This window comes from Choloepus didactylus, chromosome 5, assembly GCF_015220235.1.
Source record: "Choloepus didactylus isolate mChoDid1 chromosome 5, mChoDid1.pri, whole genome shotgun sequence".
NCBI lineage: Eukaryota > Metazoa > Chordata > Mammalia > Pilosa > Megalonychidae > Choloepus > Choloepus didactylus.
The window spans coordinates 86,133,376-86,156,097 of NC_051311.1; the positions used below are offsets into that span (position 1 = coordinate 86,133,376).

Here is a 22,722-nt window from a genome sequence, read left to right on the forward strand (position 1 = left end):
ACAAAGAAGGCCACTACATACTAATAAAAGGGGCAATTCAGCAAGAAGAAATAACAATCGTAAATGTCTATGCACCCAATCAAGGTGCCACAAAATACATGAGAGAAACATTGGCAAAACTAAAGGAAGCAATTGATGTTTCCACAATAATTGTGGGAGACTTCAACACATCACTCTCTCCTATAGATAGATCAACCAGACAGAAGACCAATAAGGAAATTGAAAACCTAAACAATCTGATAAATGAATTAGATTTAACAGACATCTACAGGACATTACATCCCAAATCACCAGGATACACATACTTTTCTAGTGCTCACGGAACTTTCTCCAGAATAGATCATATGCTGGGACATAAAACAAGCCTCAATAAATTTAAAAAGATTGAAATTATTCAAAGCACATTCTCTGACCACAATGGAATACAATTAGAAGTCAATAACCATCAGAGACTTAGAAAATTCACAAATACCTGGAGGTTAAACAACACACTCCTAAACAATCAGTGGGTTAAAGAAGAAATAGCAAGAGAAATTGCTAAATATATAGAGACGAATGAAAATGAGAACACAACATACCAAAACCTATGGGATGCAGCAAAAGCAGTGCTAAGGGGGAAATTTATAGCACTAAACGCATATATTAAAAAGGAAGAAAGAGCCAAAATCAAAGAACTAATGGATCAACTGAAGAAGCTAGAAAATGAACAGCAAACCAATCCTAAACCAAGTAGAAGAAAAGAAATAACAAGGATTAAAGCAGAAATAAATGACATAGAGAACAAAAAAACAATAGAAAGGATAAATATCACCAAAAGTTGGTTCTTTGAGAAGATCAACAAGATTGACAAGCCCCTAGCTAGACTGACAAAATCAAAAAGAGAGAAGACCCATATAAACAAAATAATGAATGAAAAAGGTGACATAACTGCAGATCCTGAAGAAATTAAAAAAATTATAAGAGGATATTATGAACAACTGTATGGCAACAAACTGGATAATGTAGAAGAAATGGACAATTTCCTGGAAACATATGAACAACCTAGACTGACCAGAGAAGAAATAGAAGACCTCAACCAACCCATCACAAGCAAAGAGATCCAATCAGTCATCAAAAATCTTCCCACAAATAAATGCCCAGGGCCAGATGGCTTCACAGGGGAATTCTACCAAACTTTCCAGAAAGAACTGACACCAATCTTACTCAAACTCTTTCAAAACATTGAAAAAAATGGAACACTACCTAACTCATTTTATGAAGCTAACATCAATCTAATACCAAAACCAGGCAAAGATGCTACAAAAAAGGAAAACTACCGGCCAATCTCCCTAATGAATATAGATGCAAAAATCCTCAACAAAATACTTGCAAATCGAATCCAAAGACACATTAAAAAAATCATACACCATGACCAAGTGGGGTTCATTCCAGGCATGCAAGGATGGTTCAACATCAGAAAAACAATCAATGTATTACAACACATTAAAAACTCGAAAGGGAAAAATCAATTGATCATCTCAATAGATGCTGAAAAAGCATTTGACAAAATCCAACATCCCTTTTTGATAAAAACACTTCAAAAGGTAGGAATTGAAGGAAACTTCCTCAACATGATAAAGAGCATATATGAAAAACCCACAGCCAGCATAGTACTCAATGGTGAGAGACTGAAAGCCTTCCCTCTAAGATCAGGAACAAGACAAGGATGCCCGCTGTCACCACTGTTATTCAACATTGTGCTGGAAGTGCTAGCCAGGGCAATCCGGCAAGACAAAGAAATAAAAGGCATCCAAATTGGAAAAGAAGAAGTAAAACTGTCATTGTTTGCAGATGATATGATCTTATATCTAGAAAACCCTGAGAAATCAACGATACACCTACTAGAGCTAATAAACAAATTTAGCAAAGTAGCGGGATACAAGATTAATGCACATAAGTCAGTAATGTTTCTATATGCTAGAAATGAACAAACTGAAGAGACACTCAAGAAAAAGATACCATTTTCAATAGCAACTAAAAAAATCAAGTACCTAGGAATCAACTTAACCAAAGATGTAAAAGACCTATACAAAGAAAACTACATAACTCTACTAAAAGAAATAGAAGGGGACCTTAAAAGATGGAAAAATATTCCATGTTCATGGATAGGAAGGCTAAATGTCATTAAGATGTCAATTCTACCCAAACTCATCTACAGATTCAATGCAATCCCAATCAAAATTCCAACAACCTACTTTGCAGACTTGGAAAAGCTAGTTATCAAATTTATTTGGAAAGGGAAGATGCCTCGAATTGCTAAAGACACTCTAAAAAAGAAAAACGAAGTGGGAGGACTTACACTCCCTGACTTTGAAGCTTATTATAAAGCCACAGTTGCCAAGACAGCATGGTACTGGCACAAAGATAGACATATAGATCAATGGAATCGAATTGAGAATTCAGAGATAGACCCTCAGATCTATGGCCGACTGATCTTTGATAAGGCCCCCAAAGTCACCGAACTGAGCCATAATGGTCTTTTCAACAAATGGGGCTGGGAGAGTTGGATATCCATATCCAAAAGAATGAAAGAGGACCCCTACCTCACCCCCTACACAAAAATTAACTCAAAATGGACCAAAGATCTCAATATAAAAGAAAGTACCATAAAACTCCTAGAAGATAATGTAGGAAAACATCTTCAAGACCTTGTATTAGGAGGCCACTTCCTAGACTTTACACCCAAAGCACAAGCAACAAAAGAGAAAATAGATAAATGGGAACTCCTCAAGCTTAGAAGTTTCTGCACCTCAAAGGAATTTCTCAAAAAGGTAAAGAGGCAGCCAACTCAATGGGAAAAAATTTTTGGAAACCATGTATCTGACAAAAGACTGATATCTTGCATATACAAAGAAATCCTACAACTCAACGACAATAGTACAGACAGCCCAATTATAAAATGGGCAAAAGATATGAAAAGACAGTTCTCTGAAGAGGAAATACAAATGACCAAGAAACACATGAAAAAATGTTCAGCTTCACTAGCTATTAGAGAGATGCAAATTAAGACCACAATGAGATACCATCTAACACCGGTTAGAATGGCTGCCATTAAACAAACAGGAAACTACAAATGCTGGAGGGGATGTGGAGAAATTGGAACTCTTATTCATTGTTGGTGGGACTGTATAATGGTTCAGCCACTCTGGAAGTCAGTCTGGCAGTTCCTTAGAAAACTAGATATAGAGCTACCATTCGATCCAGCGATTGCACTCCTCGGTATATACCCGGAAGATCGGAAAGCAGTGACACGAACAGATATCTGCACGCCAATGTTCATAGCAGCATTATTCACAATTGCCAAGAGATGGAAACAACCCAAATGTCCTTCAACAGATGAGTGGATAAATAAAATGTGGTATATACACACGATGGAATACTACGCGGCAGTAAGAAGGAACGATCTGGTGAAACATATGACAACATGGATGAACCTTGAAGACATAATGCTGAGCGAAATAAGCCAGGCACAAAAAGAGAAATATTATATGCTACCACTAATGTGAACTTTGAAAAATGTAAAACAAATGGTTTATAATGTAGAATGTAGGGGAACTAGCAGTAGAGAGCAATTAAGGAAGGGGGAACAATAATCCAAGAAGAACAGATAAGCTATTTAACGTTCTGGGGATGCCCAGAAATGACTATGGTCTGTTAATTTCTGATGGTTGTAGTAAGAACAAGTTCACTGAAATGTTGCTATATTATGTAACTTTCTTGGGGTAAAGTAGGAACATGTTGGAAGTTAAGCAGTTATCTTAGGTTAGTTGTCTTTTTCTTACTCCCTTGCTATGGTCTCTTTGAAATGCTCTTTTATTGTATGTTTGTTTTCTTTTTAACTTTTTTTTTCATACAGGTGATTTGAAAAAAGAAGGGAAAGTTAAAAAAAAAAAAAAAAAAAAAAAAAAAGATGTAGTGCCCCCTTGAGGAGCCTGTGGAGAATGCAGGGGTATTCGCCTACCCCACCTCCATGGTTGCTAACATGACCACAGACATAGGGGACTGGTGGTTTGATGGGTTGAGCCCTCTACCATAAGTTTTACCCTTGGGAAGACGGTTGCTGCAAAGGAGAGGCTAGGCCTCCCTGTATTTGTGCCTAAGAGTCTCCTCCTGAATGCCTCTTTGTTGCTCAGATGTGGCCCTCTCTCTCTGGCTAAGCCAACTTGAAAGGTGAAATCACTGCCCTCCCCCCTACGTGGGATCAGACACCCAGGGAAGTGAATCTCCCTGGCAACGTGGAATATGACTCCCAGGGAGGAATGTAGACCTGGCACCGTGGGACGGAGAACATCTTCTTGACCAAAAGGGGGATGTGAAAGGAAATGAAATAAGCTTCAGTGGCAGAGAGATTCCAAAAGGAGCCGAGAGGTCACTCTGGTGGGCACTCTTATGCACACTTTAGACAACCCTTTTTAGGTTCTAAAGAATTGGGGTAGCTGGTGGTGGATACCTGAAACTATCAAACTACAACCCAGAACCCATGAATCTCGAAGACAGTTGTATAAAAATGTAGCTTATGAGGGGTGACAATGGGATTGGGAAAGCCATAAGGACCAAACACCACTTTGTCTAGTTTATGGATGGATGTGTAGAAAAGTAGGGGAAGGAAACAAACAGACAAAGGTACCCAGTGTTCTTTTTTACTTCAATTGCTCTTTTTCACTCTAATTATTATTCTTGTTATTTTTGTGTGTGTGCTAATGAAGGTGTCAGGGATTGATTTAGGTGATGAATGTACAACTATGTAATGGTACTGTAAACAATCGAAAGTACAATTTGTCTTGTATGACTGCGTGGTATGTGAATATATCTCAATAAAATGATTAAAAAAAAAAAAAAAAAAAAAAAAAAAAAAAAAAAAAGCCAACCCATTCCTGGTATATTGCATTCCAGCAGTTTTAGCAAACCAAAACACACAACTTTCTGGAAATGATTAGGATACGTAAATATAACAGAATAAATTAATTTTCTTCAGTTTTCAAATTAAAGATGATTAGCAAATACAACCTTACTGCAAACTCTGCTTTCTCCACAACCAAGCCTATAAGGGAAGAAACTGGTGCCAGGAACACGTACTCCTAGCAAGCAAATACATCAAAATTATAATTAATACAATTTTCAAACTAATAAAATTTGTAAGGAAAGGATTATGACAAAGCAAGAGAAATTACCAAATGGCAATTACCAAAAGGCCACATCAGGGTTTTCAGGTATGTCAAAAGTAATTTGGGGATATGTCCAATGATAGGCATATATAGAGCCCCATTGTTATATACCACCTCCCATCTCCAGAATTGCATAATTAACTTTGAAAAATAAAATAACAACAGAGAATATCAGGTTGTAAATATTATATTTCTCTCACTCACACACAATGTTGTATGAGACATTAACTAGTTTTAATATGTATCCATAGGATTAATACTCATATGGAGTAAAACAAGGAAAAGTGCAGAACTAAAGAAACAAGGCTATCTGAAAATAAAAGCACACATTTCTTAGGATTTAAAAATATTGCACATAATAAGGTTGCACTGAAATTACCAGCTGTTTTTACAAACAGAATGAGGTAATAGTCGATCTCTAGATAAAGATAAATGCAAAGAAGAGGAACCACAAAACAAAATACGTAAATCCATATTAAGATCTAGAGTGCCAACAACTAAGAAAGATACGTGAAAAGATGTATAAAGTAGCTATGATTTCAACACTACAAAGGTATTAGCCAGGGACCAAATGTAACAATCTCTTGGCAATATTCCATAAAATTCCAACTGTCTTTCAGCCTAAATGACTAGGAACAATACAATTATATATCACAGTTTCACTGTAAAGAGGCATGGTGCTGTAGTAAATATCAAACCATCCCTTGACTTGTCTAACTTTAAATAAATTTAAGTAGAACAAATCAAAAGAATTTAAATAATCTCTCTGGATTTCTAAGTCTTTCAGTGGCAATTAATCACAATACTGCTCTCCTTTGCTAAATGATTATAGTTTCACGTACATTTAGTAATCCAAGTCAGAGATGGCTACAGAACATGCAATTTTGAATTAGTAAAGGTTTCACTGCAATAATCATTCAAGTTCACACAATTGAAATCTACAATAACTTTTAAAGTTTAATCTTTAAATATGTATCAGGCAAACTCAATCTTTTCTTGGTAATAAAACTGACCACATTAATGAGCTCAAGGACAGGAAGAGGAAAAAAAACAGGCAGATATTTATAATGTCATTTAAAACACACATGCGCACCTTTCCTAATCAGGGAAATTAATAATTAGCCATCTCTCTGCTAGCTGAGTATTGCTGAATTTTTCAAAAACAATTTAAATAAACTTAATAGCTATATCAAGTTGTTTAAAATAAGTAAAATCATGCACTTGTCAAAAATAGGTCACAGAAAATTGTTTTGCATCAAAGATACTGAGGAAGAGTCCACTAGTTGGGTTTAGTGAGAACAGAAAAAGAATGAGCTACTGTCCAGAACAGTCAGTGTATGTAGTAACCATATTTCCTCTTCGTTGAGTGACAGTCCTGCAGTGCTTACTAGATCCGTGGAATCTATTTTCAGTCTGTACTGTATGACGATTGGTGGTGTCAAAGTCACTAAAAGAAAACATTTTCTCCATATCTTCAAACATGTCATCAAAAAGTCCACCTCCAAAAGAAAACTCCTGGAAATGATGCCTTTGTCTACTGGAACCATCCTGGCGTGTCTGGAAGTGATTTTCAAAATGCTTCTTAGATCGTGTGTTCTGGTTTTGACCAAAAAAACCAAAGTCTTTAAATAAGTCATCAAAATTGAAGTTAAATGACTGCTCGAAAGGACTTTCACTACCTCTTTGTCCTTTACCATTAGTAAAAGCACTGTGTCCAAGTGTATCATACTCTTTTCGCCTATTAGCATCTGAGAGTGTTTCATATGCTGAAAGGAATAAAAATATTTTAGTAACTGAAATATTCAAAATTACGTATAATCAAACCTCTTCAAATAAATGAATTTCAACTCTACATTCTAGGGAAGGATTTTGCATCACACCTAAAACCAATTATATAAACATAAAAAATGAAGTTAAAGTGAAAGTTATACAAAATACAGGGATATTTTGTCTTATTCCCTGCTAGATTATCAGCAATTAGCAAAATGCCTATCTGTACTAACCACCCAACAAATATCTGTTAAATGAATTTTACGATTATTACAAGTAAACACAGTGGGCAACAATTTCAGGCTTCTTTAAACCATTACTTGTATTAAAGAATTAAATTGTCAAATATAACCAACTTTTAGGAATGTAGATTTTGCAGTTCTTTACTAGTTGAAGTGAATGTTTAATTCCAACTCCCTACTCAATTACCTCTACCCACCATTAATTGCTCACTGTTCAGCTATATGTTTTAGAACCAGTCTTAAATAAAAATTTGTTTCATACTTTTCTTCCTTTAAAGACAAATGTGGCACGGAAGTATAAATAAAGTATGGGGGGTAGGGGTGGACAAGGCATTTCTCAGCCTATTTTGCTTTTTTAAAAAAAAACTTAAATCTCCCTAGTTAGTAAAATACTATACTTCATAGTTTATAAGTCAGTTCTGGATACCCAAAGTTCATTTCCACATAGAAACAATAAGCAATTTTATAAATAATAAAAGAATGAAATAATACATTTTCAACATTTTTAGATCTGCTGACAACAAAATTATCCATTATCATTCATCCATTCATTCAATCCAGAATCAAAGTATCTGTTATAAGAAAATAGTTTCAGTTCATCTCAATGTATTTAACTGTAGATCCCATTTCCCCTCCAACCATCACAAAACTTAAATACATACACACTTCTTAGTTATTGTTCACCTTTACTAGCTAATACATGTGAGACATGAGAGATAATAGTTCACTTATTTACCTTCTGCAATCTCCCTGAATTTTGCTTCAGCATCAGGGCTCTTATTTTTGTCAGGGTGGTACTTCATGGCTAATCTGTGAAAGGCCTTCTTGATTTGGCGCTCTGATGCCAATTTTGGCACACCTAAAATATCATAGTAACTTTTTGAGGCCAGAATTATTTCTGTTATCATTAAAATGCATATGGCAAAGATGAAAACCGACTGGGGAGTAGCCATTTCTAATATCCTAAAAAAGAAATGGAAAAAATGTTAACCATGGACCTAGTCTTACCACTTTTTTTCTTTTAAAAGAACCCCAATGAACCTTTAGGATACAAAGTATATTTAATGCAATATGAAAATACTAGGCATACAGCATCTTGTACCTGTTGACATGTTATCTCATCTATATGTAGGTTTTATTACCCTCAATTTGGCTGTAACTTTCTTGAGAACAAATAGTTATCAAACAAACTGAGAATAAATCTTCCTTGGCTTTGCCTTTTACATTAATACTCTGGCCACACAGAGTAGACACAAAAATATTCACTAACTGATTTTTACCAGTTAATATTGAAGACCCATCATATGCAAACACTGCAGAAAGGGAGGAAAATCCAAATAATTGTTTAAAGGATTCCAATCTTAGTTTCAAGAATTCATATTCTGTGGGGATAAAAAAATATACTTAACTTCATGAGAAAAAAAAGTGCATTACCAAGGTAAATAGCCCAGTATGTCTAACTGACAGTAATCTACTCTTCCTAACAAAGTAGCAACTTCAGCTTTCATTTTAGAAAGATGAGCCAAGGATTGCAAATAGAGGATCTTAATATCACACTACTGACACTGCAATAGAGTATAATGTTTTGTTTTGTTTTGTTTTATGTAAAATTCCCAAATATTTAACAAAGAATTATGGGTAACTAAGTTATGTTTTAAACTCGTAATAGAATTCAAGATTTCTGCTAAGGCTGCCAGACAAATGAACTTTCATGGTTTGTACTTTGCATAAGTTAAATTCCTATTTTCAGACTTACCAGTAGTCACTAAAATATTCTTCCCAACTTAAGTTTAAAGATGTTTTAACTCAGAATTCAACACTTTTTTGAAAATATAATTTAATGACTTAAGGTTCAAAACGAAGTGATCTTGTTTTTTGAATACTGTACCACAGGAGTCCTTAATAACCTATGATGACATAATAACAAGGCTGACGAAAGCACGCTATGGTTTGTGGAAACTTCCTGCCTTCCTCTCCTGTGGCCTTTTCTGAGCATAATTAGCAGGTGGATTATTTCTTTCCAGAGAATTACTCATAGTCACGGGTACCAAGGATCAAGTACAACCTCCAAGTTTAAAGAGAACATAAAGGGAGAGTGTCCTGCGGACGCTGCAACCACTGCAGGTTGTTCCCTAGTCAGGGCGCGAGTCTAAAACTGACAGGAAGTCACCTTGCTGGCTTAATAAACGTTATTCCACGGCCTGAAATTCAACATCTAATAATCTCTGGGTAGACTGACTTTTGTATCTTTCTGAATTCTCCTTGCCAAGAGGGTCCCGGCAGACCGCAGCCTGGGTGTCACTCCCGGGCGCCGGTAGCTTGCGGGGTTGGTCAGCCCAAAGGCGACGAGCGCGCGCCCTGCCTGTCCAGCCCCGCCATCCTAAGGCCCCGGGTCCGTCCTCGGGACTGACAGTCTGACTCCCGAGAAAGCCAGGGGCACCCCTCAAAATAAAAAACGCGCTACTCTATGGTCTGGCCATGCCTATTCCCTTCGTCAACACCATCAATCAAACCAAAAACTCTGCGGCAGGCCCCGGCCAAGGCCTCCGGGGATGTTCCAAGCCCGCCTCCCGCGACCCGGGCCTCTTCCCTCACCCGCACCCTCCGGCTCCAGCTGCTCCTCCACAGAAGCGCCGACGCTGGCGAGGCTGACGGTGGGCTCCGCACGGCTGCTCACTCCCAGCCCCTCACCCTGCGCGCCCTAATGCCGCGTGCACACCGACCTCCCGCTCCTCTGGCCCCCTCTGTCTCCCAGACTTCTCTCAGCCCCTTCCTTAGTGGCGGGCGACCGCTACCAGCGCCACCACCTCAGAAGACCTACACGAAACGTTTCCTCATTGGCCCCTGCCTACCCACCTGACCTTGGCGCCCGACGCGCACGTGGAATACTGTTGTTGCCGCTCAGGCTGTACGTCACTTCTGGCCCCAACCCCTCGAAAGGGCGGGACTGTGGCCCGCGGAAGAGGAAGTAAAGTGACAGTTGCGGCGCCTTTCCCCTCCGCCGGTCTTGGGCGCAGGCGCTGTGGCTCGGCTGCTTGGACCCACCGCCCCGCCTCAGCGAGAAAGTCTGGTCTGCTCTCCTTGCCGAGCCCGTCTTTCCCGGGGTGTCACCTGAGCGATGCCCCGCTACTGCGCGGCGATTTGCTGTAAGAACCGCCGGGGACGAAACGATAAAGACCGGAAGCTGAGTTTTTATCCGTAAGTTGTCCCTGGAGCAGATGCGTCAGCCTCCGCTGTGGGCCGCCGTCCTGTGGCGTTTGGAGTCGGAACTTGGGTATCTGCTCTGTACATTAGTTCTCCAGCTCACCGGGCGTGGTCGGTTTCCGCCCGTGGGAGGGCTTGACGGCGCGAGTTCAGATTACCTGGAATTATGAACGGTTTCTAGCTCAGGGCTCTTCCACTATTCATTTGTGCAGAGAACAGGGGATTAAATGCACTGCCGAATTACTAGTGCCACGAAGTATTTCCGTAAAATTGTAGAAGCACCCATTTTTATTCAGGAGAACAGGGGGACAGTTTTTCATAATAATTTATGAGAGTCCAGGCTGTAAGTCCAGGCTTAATGTGTTCAAATCTTCACTTTGTAGCTGAGTGACCTTCCACAAATTATTTACACTTCGTCGCCTCAGATCTTTCATCTATAAAGCACGGTCATTAATAGTACCTAATTTTGTCTCAGAGTGTTAATTAAAATCATAATCAGGAACTGGCGCACACAAAATGTTTCGAAAGCATGTAAATCAGCATACTTAAAATATTACATTTTTGCATTTAAAAATAATTCTTTTAGCTATAACCTACTTTTTGCTTCCTTTGAATTTTCACCACAGGTACCTTTTGAAGCCCATTTATTTTAGACTTGACACTCTCTCTCCTCTGATTAGCTGCTTCCCATTATCTTAGACAAAAGTGAAAAGAACTGATAACCCCAATCATTCACACTGCATGGCAATATTTCCAGGAAGTCTCCTTTGAAACCCTTCCAGAAGATGCAAAGAGATATTAGGGGGTAGGAGGCGGAGGCCGCGGTGGTGGTGGTGAATACTGGTCAATTAATTGAGAAATGCTAGTATATTAATCGTTTGGTTTCTGAGGTTTATAGTAAAGGATGATTGTGTTGAACTTGATGTTGCCTCATATTTCCCAGATTTATTTGGTTTTGGATTGGGGGTGGAGGTGGGGCATAATCCCAGACTAAAAAAAAATTAATTAATCTTTGTGGGCCTCACAGTTACAATCTTTAAGGATGGGGGAGAAAAAAGTAGTGCCAGGTGAACTCAATTATAAAGATTTTTTCCCTCAAAATGTGACTTTAGTGAAAGTGGGATTTTTAATTTTGATGGGTCTGTTTTATTTCCATATGTAATCCACAAAATAAAAATAGAATTATTTTTACTCTCCTGATACCACCCAACAATGTACTGAATTGGTTCATGCCAACATTATAGCAATCTGAAGTGACACAGTGTTGAATTTTACCTGAACCCTTTGATCCTGGAAAACATCACAGATTAAGAAATCCCCCATCCTTTGTGTCACTAACCAAGATAGCCTTAACTTCTTAGCTTGACTAAACTTTTGACAGGCTTTTCCTGCTTCTAGGTCCTTGACCTCCCTCAAGTTGGCCCTTACAGAATCCAGATAAAACATGTTCCACCTGGCCTCAGCAGGAAACTCATAGATAACATCATGTAATGAACACACCCATTACTTGACCTCCCTCTCCAGAAGTCTTCCATTAGATCATCCCAGTCCTTAAAAACTCTCTTGCCCACTGCTTCAGTGGGGTTGAGCCCTCTCTCTCCTCTACTGTGATAACCCTCTGGTCTTTGCTCTATTGAATAGAGCTTTGAATAAAGCCACCTTTGCCTGTTTATTATTGTCCAGTGTAATTTTTTTTTTGACAATAGTATAAATTGTTATGAATGTGAGAATTCAATAAATATATGCATGTAGTGTCCAGTTCATACTGTTATCTGACACTGTTTTGGGAATGAGAGGGTGAACCAAAATTACCAAATTGAATCGACATAGATACTACACTGTTCTGGAAACATATTCCAGTAGAATTCTTAAGAGACTTACCTGTAAGGGGCTAGTAGAATCCAGTTACCAATAAGAATATTCACAAATTTTATTTTTTTAATGGTTTGATAATCTAGCCTATAGGAATAATAAATATAACTGGCAAACAGTATGCTTGTTCATGAAATTACATAAATATACATTATTGTAAAGGTATATATTCTCATTTTATATGTAACAGAAATGGTATGAATTTAACTTTGGCTAATAGGATTCAAGTCCTCTGAAATGAAAATTCATTTTGCTTTTTTAAGAGACTTCTAGGTATGCCTGTCATACTTATAAACCAAGTTGTTGATATGTACAAGATTTTAAAAATTTCAAATCATGTATAAATATTGTATCTATGGCAGTAATTTCTAAAGGTAGAATGTCTGATTCTTCCATATAAGAATTTCAGGGGAAAAATTATTTCCTACCAAGTACCCAGACTTTTCCTCCTCTGGTATCTTAAAAAGTTTTTGAAATTTAGAAAAGAATCATGCTGCTACGAAGTATCGACAAAAGGATTAGGATTGTATGAGAAACCTTATATTTTTTAAAAATAGGAAATTATTATATGGTATATGTCATAGACTGTGTTCTTGGAAAATCATCAAATGAAATATAAAATGTTTTATACTGTTGATCTCAAATCTATTAGACTAATAGTATACAGTTTTCTATCACATTCTGCCAGTAATCCAGTTTTGCCCAGAAAATTCATTACAATATAGAGTCACTTCTAAATCCAGGTAAACTATCAGTACAGGAACAAAACATATGAAGAGCTGTCTTGCCTTTATCTTTTCTGTGTGGTTTGTTTCATGTTATAAACCATGATTCTGTTCCTTTTAACATGTTTAGTTCATTTCTTGCATCAGAGTTGCTCTTTTAGAACTTGAATTTTGGAGTTCTGAATGGGTATAGAAGTCTAGAAATATTGGACTAAATTCCATATGGTTAGAATTGAGAATGATGCTAGTAAAAGGGAAGGAATATTAGTAGTTTTGTAAGACTTAAAATTCATTTTATTGCCAGCTAAATCTTTTGTTTAAGTAAGGTCTCCCTATTTCACATTGTTTTGGTGTTGAGACAAAGTTGTTCACTATGTTTAATATTGAGTTTGGGGAACCTCATTTAAATGTAATTTTAATGTATTAATATAAAAGGGAGCCTAAAGCTGAAGATTGCCTTGAACTATATAGACAAGAAATCATTAGATTTGTGGTATTAATATGACATGAATTTGAGTAGGACTTTGTTGTTTATACAAAGCTCTTTCCTAGTTCTAGGAAAACCACACAACAAAAATAAAAATAGAAATTAATCCATAAAAAAATAATAAATTTTATACTTTGGAGTAATGTATATATATTACCTGAAGGAGCTCAGAATTATATTTTACAAGCCATTCTTCTTAGACAAAAGCTTTTGCTACATATTTTATATCTTAGTCTTCTTACCACAGAGAGATGAGTATAGTAACAAGTGTCATGAAGGTGCTTATATAGTAAGGATGGTTTAGTTGCCTTGCTTTTGTAGCACTGAAGCATAGGTTACTATCTTAGTTGGCCATTCTGCTATGACAAATACTACACAATGGGTTGGCTTAAACAACAGTAATTTATCTCACAGTTTCAGAGGCTAGAAGGCCAACATCATGGTATTGGCAGGGCTTGCTGCCTCCTGTGTCAGTAGAGTTATGGTGCAGTAATGTGGATTAAGGCCCACCCTGATTCAGTTGGGCCATACTTCAACTGAAAATTACATTTTCAAAAGGTCCTACTTATAAATGGGTTCACATCCATAGGAATACAAATTAAGATTAAAAACATGCCTTTTGGGGGATAAATAATTCAATGTATCACAGTTACCTATATATGAAAGCCTGGAATCTGGCAAAACTGAAAATATAGTAAAGTTTTCCTTATTTATTTATTTTTTATTTCAGATTTCCTCTGCATGACAAAGAAAGGCTTGAAAAATGGTTAAAGAATATGAAACGTGACTCATGGGTTCCCAGTAAATACCAGTTCCTGTGTAGCGACCATTTTACTCCTGACTCTCTTGACATCAGATGGGGTATTCGATATTTGAAACAAACTGCAATTCCAACAATATTTGCTTTGCCAGAAGACAATCAGGTATTGCAGACAGGGAGAAGGGGTTTAGGTTGAGCATAGTGGCATATTGCCAGACAGGTTATCAGGCAGAGGGGGTGAGAGGGAAAGATAATTGTTGTAAAAACAAATTCTTGAGTTAAAAAAGAAAAATTTGTGCTTTTACCAAAAGTGACAATCTTTGTAAATCATTTTAATTAAGCTGTTATGAAGCAAAGCTTAGAACAAGTAAACAAAAGATAATACATACACAAGTTCTTCATGTAACTTAATGAGCAAGGATTTTTTAGTGGTCTTTTGAATGGTCTGAAATCTTCCCTTGTATATTGAATATGCTTAATGCTTTTTAAAGAGCACTTTAAGGTATATTTGTGTTGTTACATATTTAGAACATATTTTTTTTAACTGCATTAACCTACTTGGCCAGTGTACTGCTCAGAGTTATAATTAAATAATCAGTACTACTTAATAAGAGAATAAGCCTAGAAAGGGCATCCTTTTTAGAATTTGAAAATATTATTTTCTAGGGAAAAGACTCTTCCAAAAAAAAGTCTCAGAAGAAAAAATTGGAGGGTAAGAAAGAAGAATCATTTACATCAAATGAGCCTATGAAAAATACCATTAACAAGGACTTGCTCCCTGAATGTGCAAAATTATTTGACTCAACTGCCTTGGTACGGCCACCAGCTCCAAAATCAGAAAATACGCAAAATAACATATTAACTCTTAACCTGGTTAAACAAGATATTGAAAAACCACAGTCTACTTTGGAAACATCAGATGTAGGTATTTTGCACACATCTTTTGACAGTCTAAATTCTACAACTATTACTTGGGCAACTGCAGATTCAGAAGATACTCAGCAGTCTTTGAAAACTCAAGAAGTGCTTGAAATAGCTACCAGTAATTTTGCTAATCCAAATTTTACAGATAACTCTGTGGAAATTAAGTCAGCACAGGAAAATCCAGTTTTATTCAGTACAATTACTCAAACAGTTGGAGAATTAAACACAAATAAGGAATCTGTTATTGCCATTTTTGTATCCACTGAAAATCCTAGACCTGTAGTTAATTCTTTTATACCTGTCCAACAAGAAACTGTGGAAACGGAAGACATGGATATTGAAGACTCCTTATATAAGGATACGGACTATGGAACAGAAGTTTTACAAATTGAACATTCTTATTGCAGACAAGACATAAATAAGGAACATCTATGGCAAAAAGTTTCTAAGCTACATTCAAAAATAACACTTCTTGAGTTACAAGAGCAGCAAACTCTAGGAAGATTGAAGTCTTTGGAAGCCCTTATAAGGCAGCTAAAACAGGAAAATTTGCTATCTGAAGAAAATGTCAAGATTATAGAAAACCATTTCACAACATACGAAGTTACTATGATATAAAGTTTTAAAGCTACAACTAAGCTTTTGCAGCCAAACTAAAACTATATGTAACGTGAACTTTTTCCTGTCTAAGTTTCTCCTTTTAATGAAGCTAGAAAATGCTCTAATGTTCTGAACTAGATTCTGTTCTTGCAGTGCTCATTTTTAAGAATCATTGAGCTGTAGAGAACAGTTTCATTCCTTGATAACTTTCCAAAATAAAGTTAAAATATAGTACGTAATATGATTAAGTCAAAATAAGAGAACACTGTGATGTGGTTAAAAAGAGCCCATAATAAGAGCCAGGCTCAGGAATCAGACCTGGTTCCACCATTGGCATATGACTTAGACAAGTTACCTATCAAGCTTGAGCTTTGGTCCCTAATTAAGGGCATTTAGTAGATCTCTGATGTAGTCCATTTCTTTATAATTCTTTCCCTTTCTATGAGGATACCTTTAACAGAACAGGTTTTCTATAAGATAATCTATACTTACATATTACTAGAAGTTGGCTAGAATTCAATATTAGTAACTATTAGAATATCCTCTATATTTACTGAATTCTGGGTTTGACTTTTTGGCTACTTATACATCTCTACTATAAAGGAAAACACTCCTTTCCTAATTTTACTCAGTTGAACTAAAATAAGGAACTACTTAGCCTTGTTCTTAGGAGAGGTACTTTAAACTTTAAAGGATATGTATTTCAATACCTTAAATGTGATTTTCCATCTTAATACAGACATTTAATCTTTTTAACATTCTGTTCTCATAAGGTTATATTTGTAAACCAAAAGATGAAAATGAGGTTAAAATATATATATATTTTAGAAATCATAGTTTATCTTTTTCTTAATAGGTATAGCTTTTTAAAAGTTTGTGCTTGTGTCATTTTTAAATTCCAGAATGATACAGTAATACCTAGTACTATACATTTCCATCTCTACTTATCTTAATGAAATTTATAAGCAAGAAGTTATAGATATGTGATGAAGACCTTAGGGAGATAAGTAGGAAAGAGAAATGACATTGATCTAAATAAAGATACTGCTTATGTCCACAAGAATTTAAGAAAAATGAATGTAAATGCAAAGATTTAGTGATAGTAACACAAATGTGAAAAATAGGTGATATGTTCTCTTAAAACTGGCAGACAGTATAATTAAACAGGATAGCCTGTGGTTGTCCTATTGCTTATAAGTTCCTATTAGGCTGAGTCTTAGTTTTCTCATTCATAAAATATACTGTTACCTATCTTGTAGGATGGATTTGAGAATTATATAAGGTAATATGTTTTTGGTCCCAGAAAATAGGAGGTGCTCAATAAATATTAGTCATCTCCAAACAGCAAGTAGAATACTAATTGTTTTGTAAATGCATGGTGATTATTTTTGGCCAGATTTCACTTATTTTCTTCAGGCTAATAAAATTGCTATTATATGTATGTGTGTCATCTAATTATAAAAAGCTGCTTAGAGGTGTCCTTATTGGGTGACTGTGGGGAAAAAGATTAAAATTTTTGCATAAATTGTGGGCAGATAATTGGTAGACTATTTTAAGTAGTCCCGTGTTGCATTTTGCTAATACTAGTAATTAATTTAAATAATACAGATGAAAATAACCTTTATAAGTCACAGTAGAGTAATGCTATGTAGTTTGAACTTAAGTTTTTAGTGGTGTACATCATAGTAATTTTCTACTTGTTTAAAATTATAGCTTACCCAGGAGTGATTTAAACCATGAATATAGTTGTATTTCTTTAAAGTTAATAAATTTTAAGTATTTAAGATATTTTCTTGACTTGTCTATATTCAGTTCAGGATATTTTCAATCTAACCCAGTTAACCTCTAAATTATATTTAGGGGTTAAGGCCATCTTTATTTTTCATTTGGACTATTATAGGAACCTTTTAGCTGACCTTGCCTATGTCTTCAACCTCCCATCTCCCTATCATCTTGGACTCTGCTGTCAGTTTTTTACCTAAGCTATAAGATCTGCTCTAACTAACCATATCCCCACCTACCACTTAAAATCCTCTAGAATGAAATCTCTAATTACGTATAGAATAAAGCCAAATTTCTTAGCATTATATGTAGGATCCTCTGTGATTTTCTGTCCATCCTTTGCTCTAAGCACACTGGATTTTGCATTTCCCAAGCTTACCAGACAGGTACCAGTCTTTATGTCTATCCATTTTATTCCCTGTCAAAATTATATTTCAAATTTAAAACCCAGATGCAACAGGTGGAATTTCATCCCTTTGTTCCAGTCAGAATTATTTCCTCTCTGCTCCTACAGGACTTTGTTTTATAATACTCTAACAGTATTTTCTTTATACTTTTTTGCATAATGATGATATCTATGACTATCTCTTTAGCTAGATTGCAGACTTTTGGAAAGCAAAATTTTTACTTTTTTTTGTTTGACAATATAATTAATAAATGTTTGGATTAATAGTCTGGTTTTGCCTAATTGCATTTCTTGATTCTTGCCACTTAAAATCAATAACCTTCTTAACAAAACATGCCCTTGGTATCTTGAAGATGATTAAAGTAGGATATGAATCTTCATATGATCTTTGAAATATTTCATGTTTCAAGTGGACAGTACAATTTGCCAATTATCTAGTACCTCAACTATGTTGTGGAAGGTTGTCTTCTTGTCCCTACCCAAGACTTTATTCCCTACTTTCTATCCTAGATAATTCAAAGAGAAATAAGTTCAAGAACTCTATGTCACTCTGTGCCTACATGTCAGGGAGATAGGGAAGTCAAATTTAGAAAGATGTGATCAATGTAAATAATGTCACTGATCTATACATCAAACAGTATGTGATGCCATAAGGGAATTTTTATTGTGTGCATGTTTTTGTTCCATCGGGGGGTGGGGGTGGGAATCGGCCATGTATTTAGAGTTGGAAATTTGATGTACAGATGCATTTTTCTATTTCCAGCTGAATGGCACAGCTCTGCCAGTTAATTTGGTATTTAAATACATACTTTTTTGCATTTTAAATTGTGCTATTCATATTAAGCAATATTTTGGGGGAAAGGGCAGGGAGTGGTTAAAAACACTCATTCGCAATTGTTGGGAAAAATGCCACAGAAGTAAGAAAAAGAGGGAGGGAAGTTAGAAGTTTAATTCTTTATGTCATGTATCATTTTAACCTCCTACAACATTTCAGAACAGTGCCTTGAATCATGGATTCAGTTGAATGGATTCAGTGGATTTAGTTGAATGAGTAATTATTACTGGATATGAAGATACCCTCAAACTAAAATACCACAGTACTTTAATGAGGCCAAGTAATTGTCGATTTTGATCCTGAAAAGAATAGACAAAGACTTCATTTCTAAGAACAGCAGTTTTAGTTATATCTTAAGTTTTGTGTGATTAAACCATATCTTTAGCTCCCTTTCCACTCCATTTCTTCTGTCCATCTTGTTAACTTCAACATATGTATGTATGACCCATTTAACCCCTGGGCTTCTTTGATGCTTGGCCTCCTTGTCTCCAGTGGATTTTTTCTCCATCTAACCTCAGCCACCCCGTTCCCATGTTCAATGATAGACTTTGTTGTCATCAGTAATTGCATCTCCTTCATAAATGTCCATGTCAAGCACCTCATTCTAACCACCACCTTTTGTTCTTCCATTAGTTATTGAAAGAACTCCCACTGCAAGCCACCACTTTTTCACTGTAAGCCATTTGGTAGGATGTATCTTCTAAATGCATTTCAAACATATGTATCAAGTATGCTTCTCTGCAATGTGACCTTATTAATCCCCTATCAAGAAGTAGAGTTTATTTCTCTGCCTCTTTGAATCTGTGTAGCCCTGCAACTGCACTGACTAATAGAATATAGTGAAATGACACTGTGCCAGTTCTGGATCCAGTCCTTTATTGCCCTGGCAGCTTCTATTTCATCCCTCTTTGGATCATTTACTTCCTCTTGGAAAGCCAGATGTCGGGAAAGAAGTGTGATTACCCTGAGGTCATGCTGGGAGAGCCCAAGTCACTCAGAAAGACTGGAGAATACCCCATCCTTTGTAGAGAGAGAAGCTGGGGAGAACTGAGACACCAGAGACATGAATGAAGAAGCCACCTTGGATGGGGATCCACCAGCCCCAGCTGCTCTAGATGACACTAGGTGGCAGTAGAGCCAACTACTAGCTGATTTCTTCTGAATTTCTTAACCACAAAATAGTGACCAAAATAAAATAGTTGTTTTAAGCCAGTAAAAAAGAGTCGAAAAGTTGAAAGCATTAGGTAAACCAAACCACCCCTCTTCTGTATTTTGCCTCCTTCTTTTACTCTTATGCTATGGACCATATAATCATTCTCCTGTAAAACCTTCAACAACATCACTCTTCCCTCTATTGTCCTCACCTAAATGCCATTGCAGGTTGAACCCAAATACCTTTTTGCCTTTTCTGTTCCTTATCAGAGCAGCTAGACATGGCTGGAGAAAATCACAGGAATGGACAGGCTTGACTCAATTCATGAACATAAATCTCAAATGATCTCAGCAGTATTACTGTATTTCTCTAGTAAGTTTATACCTCCCTTCTCAAATTCTCCCTTACAATCCTCTCTTCCTCTCCAGCTGTCCCCTCCCACTCACCCAAGCTGAGAATCTCATCTCATGCTTCATTGAGAAAATCAGAACAAGCATAAACATCCTTATTTTCCCAAATCCAAATCTACCCAACTACTTCCATATTTTCTGATTCTGTCCTCCCCCCAGTTGAAGTAGTTACTCAAGACTTAGAGCATAAAAAAAAAATCCCTTTCCACATCCCTTGTTTCCAATCCCCCATGGCAACAACCTTTAACTCTATAATTATTCTGATGTGCTTTTAATTTTTAAATAATATACTCTATTCTACTGTACCTTGATGTTTCCTTTTTTCTATATTATTCTTTGACTACTTGAGAAATCACTCTCCCCATCTTCCAAAAATAGTTATTTACAAAAATAGATTATTTTTAAGATGGGTATATCAATATTTAGTGTTTACAATATATTATGATGTAAATATTTATTTCATCTGAGCCATGTAGAATACCATGGGTTAACTACTTTTTTTTTTTGTTCCAGCAGAGCTAATTCATTATTTTGTTTTCATAGCTATCTGTTTACCTATCACTACTTTTCTCTCCACCCCTTTGCCCAAATTATAAATCCCCTAGTGATAAATCCACAAAATGAAATACTTTCTGTTTCATTTTTTTCTTGAGGACATTCCTCCCTTCTTTAATCTGGACTGACTGGTCACTAAGCCTGACACATAGCTCTCATTTCATGATCTTTCTCTTTATCACTCTGGGAAGTACCCTTACCTTTCTTTAATCCCATTTCCTGGATCTCACATCTTTCTTGGATTGCACACTCATTTTGGTGGGATAAAACCGAATAATATATTGAGAAAAGGGGATGAAATTTGTGACCTTGAATATCCAGAAATCTCTTTTTCTACCCACATGGTTGATTGTTAGTTTGGCTTGTAAAATTATAGTTTGAAAAGCATTTTCCCTCAGAATTTTGAAGGCATTACTCCACCAACTTCTGTTTTCCATTTTCTCTGTTGCAAAGTACAATGGCATTTGGATCCCCCATCTTTGTGTGTACCTACCTCTTTGTGTGTCCCTACCCCGTGTGTACCTACCTCTTCGTACTCCTTGAAATCTTGTAGAATTTCGCAGTGCTATGCCTAGCATGGGTCTTTCTCATCCATAATGCTAGCTGCTTCATTGACCCTTTCAATCTGAAATTTCTTGTCTTTCAGTTCTGTGAAATGTCTGAATTATTTCTTTGATAATTTTCCCTCTTCTTTTACCCCCTCCTCTTTCTCTGGAATGCCTAATAGTTGAATGTTAGAACTTTTGGACTAATCTTCTGCCTTTCTTGTTCACGTCTTGCTTTTTTAGTTCTATAACCCAGAAGATTTCCTCCAACTTTATATTCCAAATATTTATGATTTTCCCTATCTGCTGTCATATTTGCAAGGGCTGGTTTTGAGTTCCAAATATGCCTTTTAAAATGCCGTATCTTCTCATCACTCTGTGAATACTCAGATTCTCTCAACTGCCAAATTTCTTCCGAATTTACCACTTTTCTCTCTGACACACACTTACTGCTGTTGATAAGTTTCTGAGTTGGGTGAATTCTGATCCTATCTGTATCAAGCCCTAACTACACTTATGGACTTGGATGAAGTGGCACTCTGGCATGGGATCTAGCTTTAGGAGGGGTTGTCAGAAGTGCAAGGGAGTTAGTTCCCTATGGGTGGAATTTAATGAAAGGAATTCTTGGCAGGAGCAAGGTAGAAGAGAAGAAACTGGCAGATAATTTTCTTATCTTCTCTCCATGAAACTGTGTTTCTCATTGCACACCTTCCAGGGAAGTCTTAGGTGCTAACAAAACATGCCTACCAAATGACCTGCATTTCTTTCTGACTTATCTTGAAGTAGTAGACAGAACATTATCTCACATTGATTTACATTATCACATTTTTTCACTCACAGTGCACATCATATTGCTTCTGTGCATTTGAGAAGACTGTGCATTCTATTGTTTGTTATTGGATGAAGTTTTCTGTAGAAGTCTATTAGAACTAGTTGCTTTATAATATTGGTCAAGTCTTGTATTTCCTCGTTTATTAAAAGTGGGGTATTAAAGTCCTCAGCTTTATTATTGAATAGTCTATTTCTCTCCAATTCTTTCAGTTTTTGCTTGATGTATTCTGGGGCTCTCTTGTTAGGTAAACATGTTTAAAATCATTATGTCTTCCTGATGGATTGACCCTTTTGTCATAAGAAAATGTTCTTCTTTATCTCTAATGCCAATTTTTGTCTTATTGTCCATTTTTTCTTTATTAGAGTAGTTGTATGTTTACAAAATAATTATGTATAAAATACAAGATTTCCATATAC

The 22,722-nt window shown here is 36.3% G+C and overlaps 2 protein-coding genes across 6 annotated transcripts; one reads left to right on the forward strand and one right to left on the reverse strand.

Moving 5' to 3' along the window:
• Positions 1 to 5,375: 5,375 nt before the first annotated feature.
• Positions 5,376 to 10,450, reverse strand: DNAJB9 (DnaJ heat shock protein family (Hsp40) member B9). Of its 5 annotated transcripts, none has more exons than XM_037836370.1 (3): positions 10,073 to 10,450; positions 7,953 to 8,179; positions 5,376 to 6,970 (listed from the first exon to the last, which is right to left on the reverse strand). In XM_037836370.1, exons 2-3 carry the CDS (start codon positions 8,167 to 8,169, stop codon positions 6,519 to 6,521), a joined length of 669 nt encoding a protein of 222 aa, XP_037692298.1. In that variant the 5' UTR covers positions 8,170 to 8,179; positions 10,073 to 10,450; the 3' UTR covers positions 5,376 to 6,518. The 5 variants fall into 5 exon arrangements, with proteins under 5 accessions (XP_037692298.1, XP_037692297.1, XP_037692296.1 ...); XM_037836369.1 differs by lacking the exon at positions 10,073 to 10,450 and adding an exon at positions 9,818 to 10,008; XM_037836368.1 differs by lacking the exon at positions 10,073 to 10,450 and adding an exon at positions 9,812 to 10,008.
• THAP5 (THAP domain containing 5) lies at positions 10,209 to 17,576 on the forward strand. The gene is made up of 3 exons (XM_037836367.1): positions 10,209 to 10,414; positions 14,235 to 14,427; positions 14,931 to 17,576. The coding sequence occupies exons 1-3, from the start codon at positions 10,335 to 10,337 to the stop codon at positions 15,804 to 15,806; spliced, it is 1,149 nt and encodes a 382-aa protein (XP_037692295.1). The 5' UTR covers positions 10,209 to 10,334; the 3' UTR covers positions 15,807 to 17,576.
• Positions 17,577 to 22,722: the final 5,146 nt, after the last annotated feature.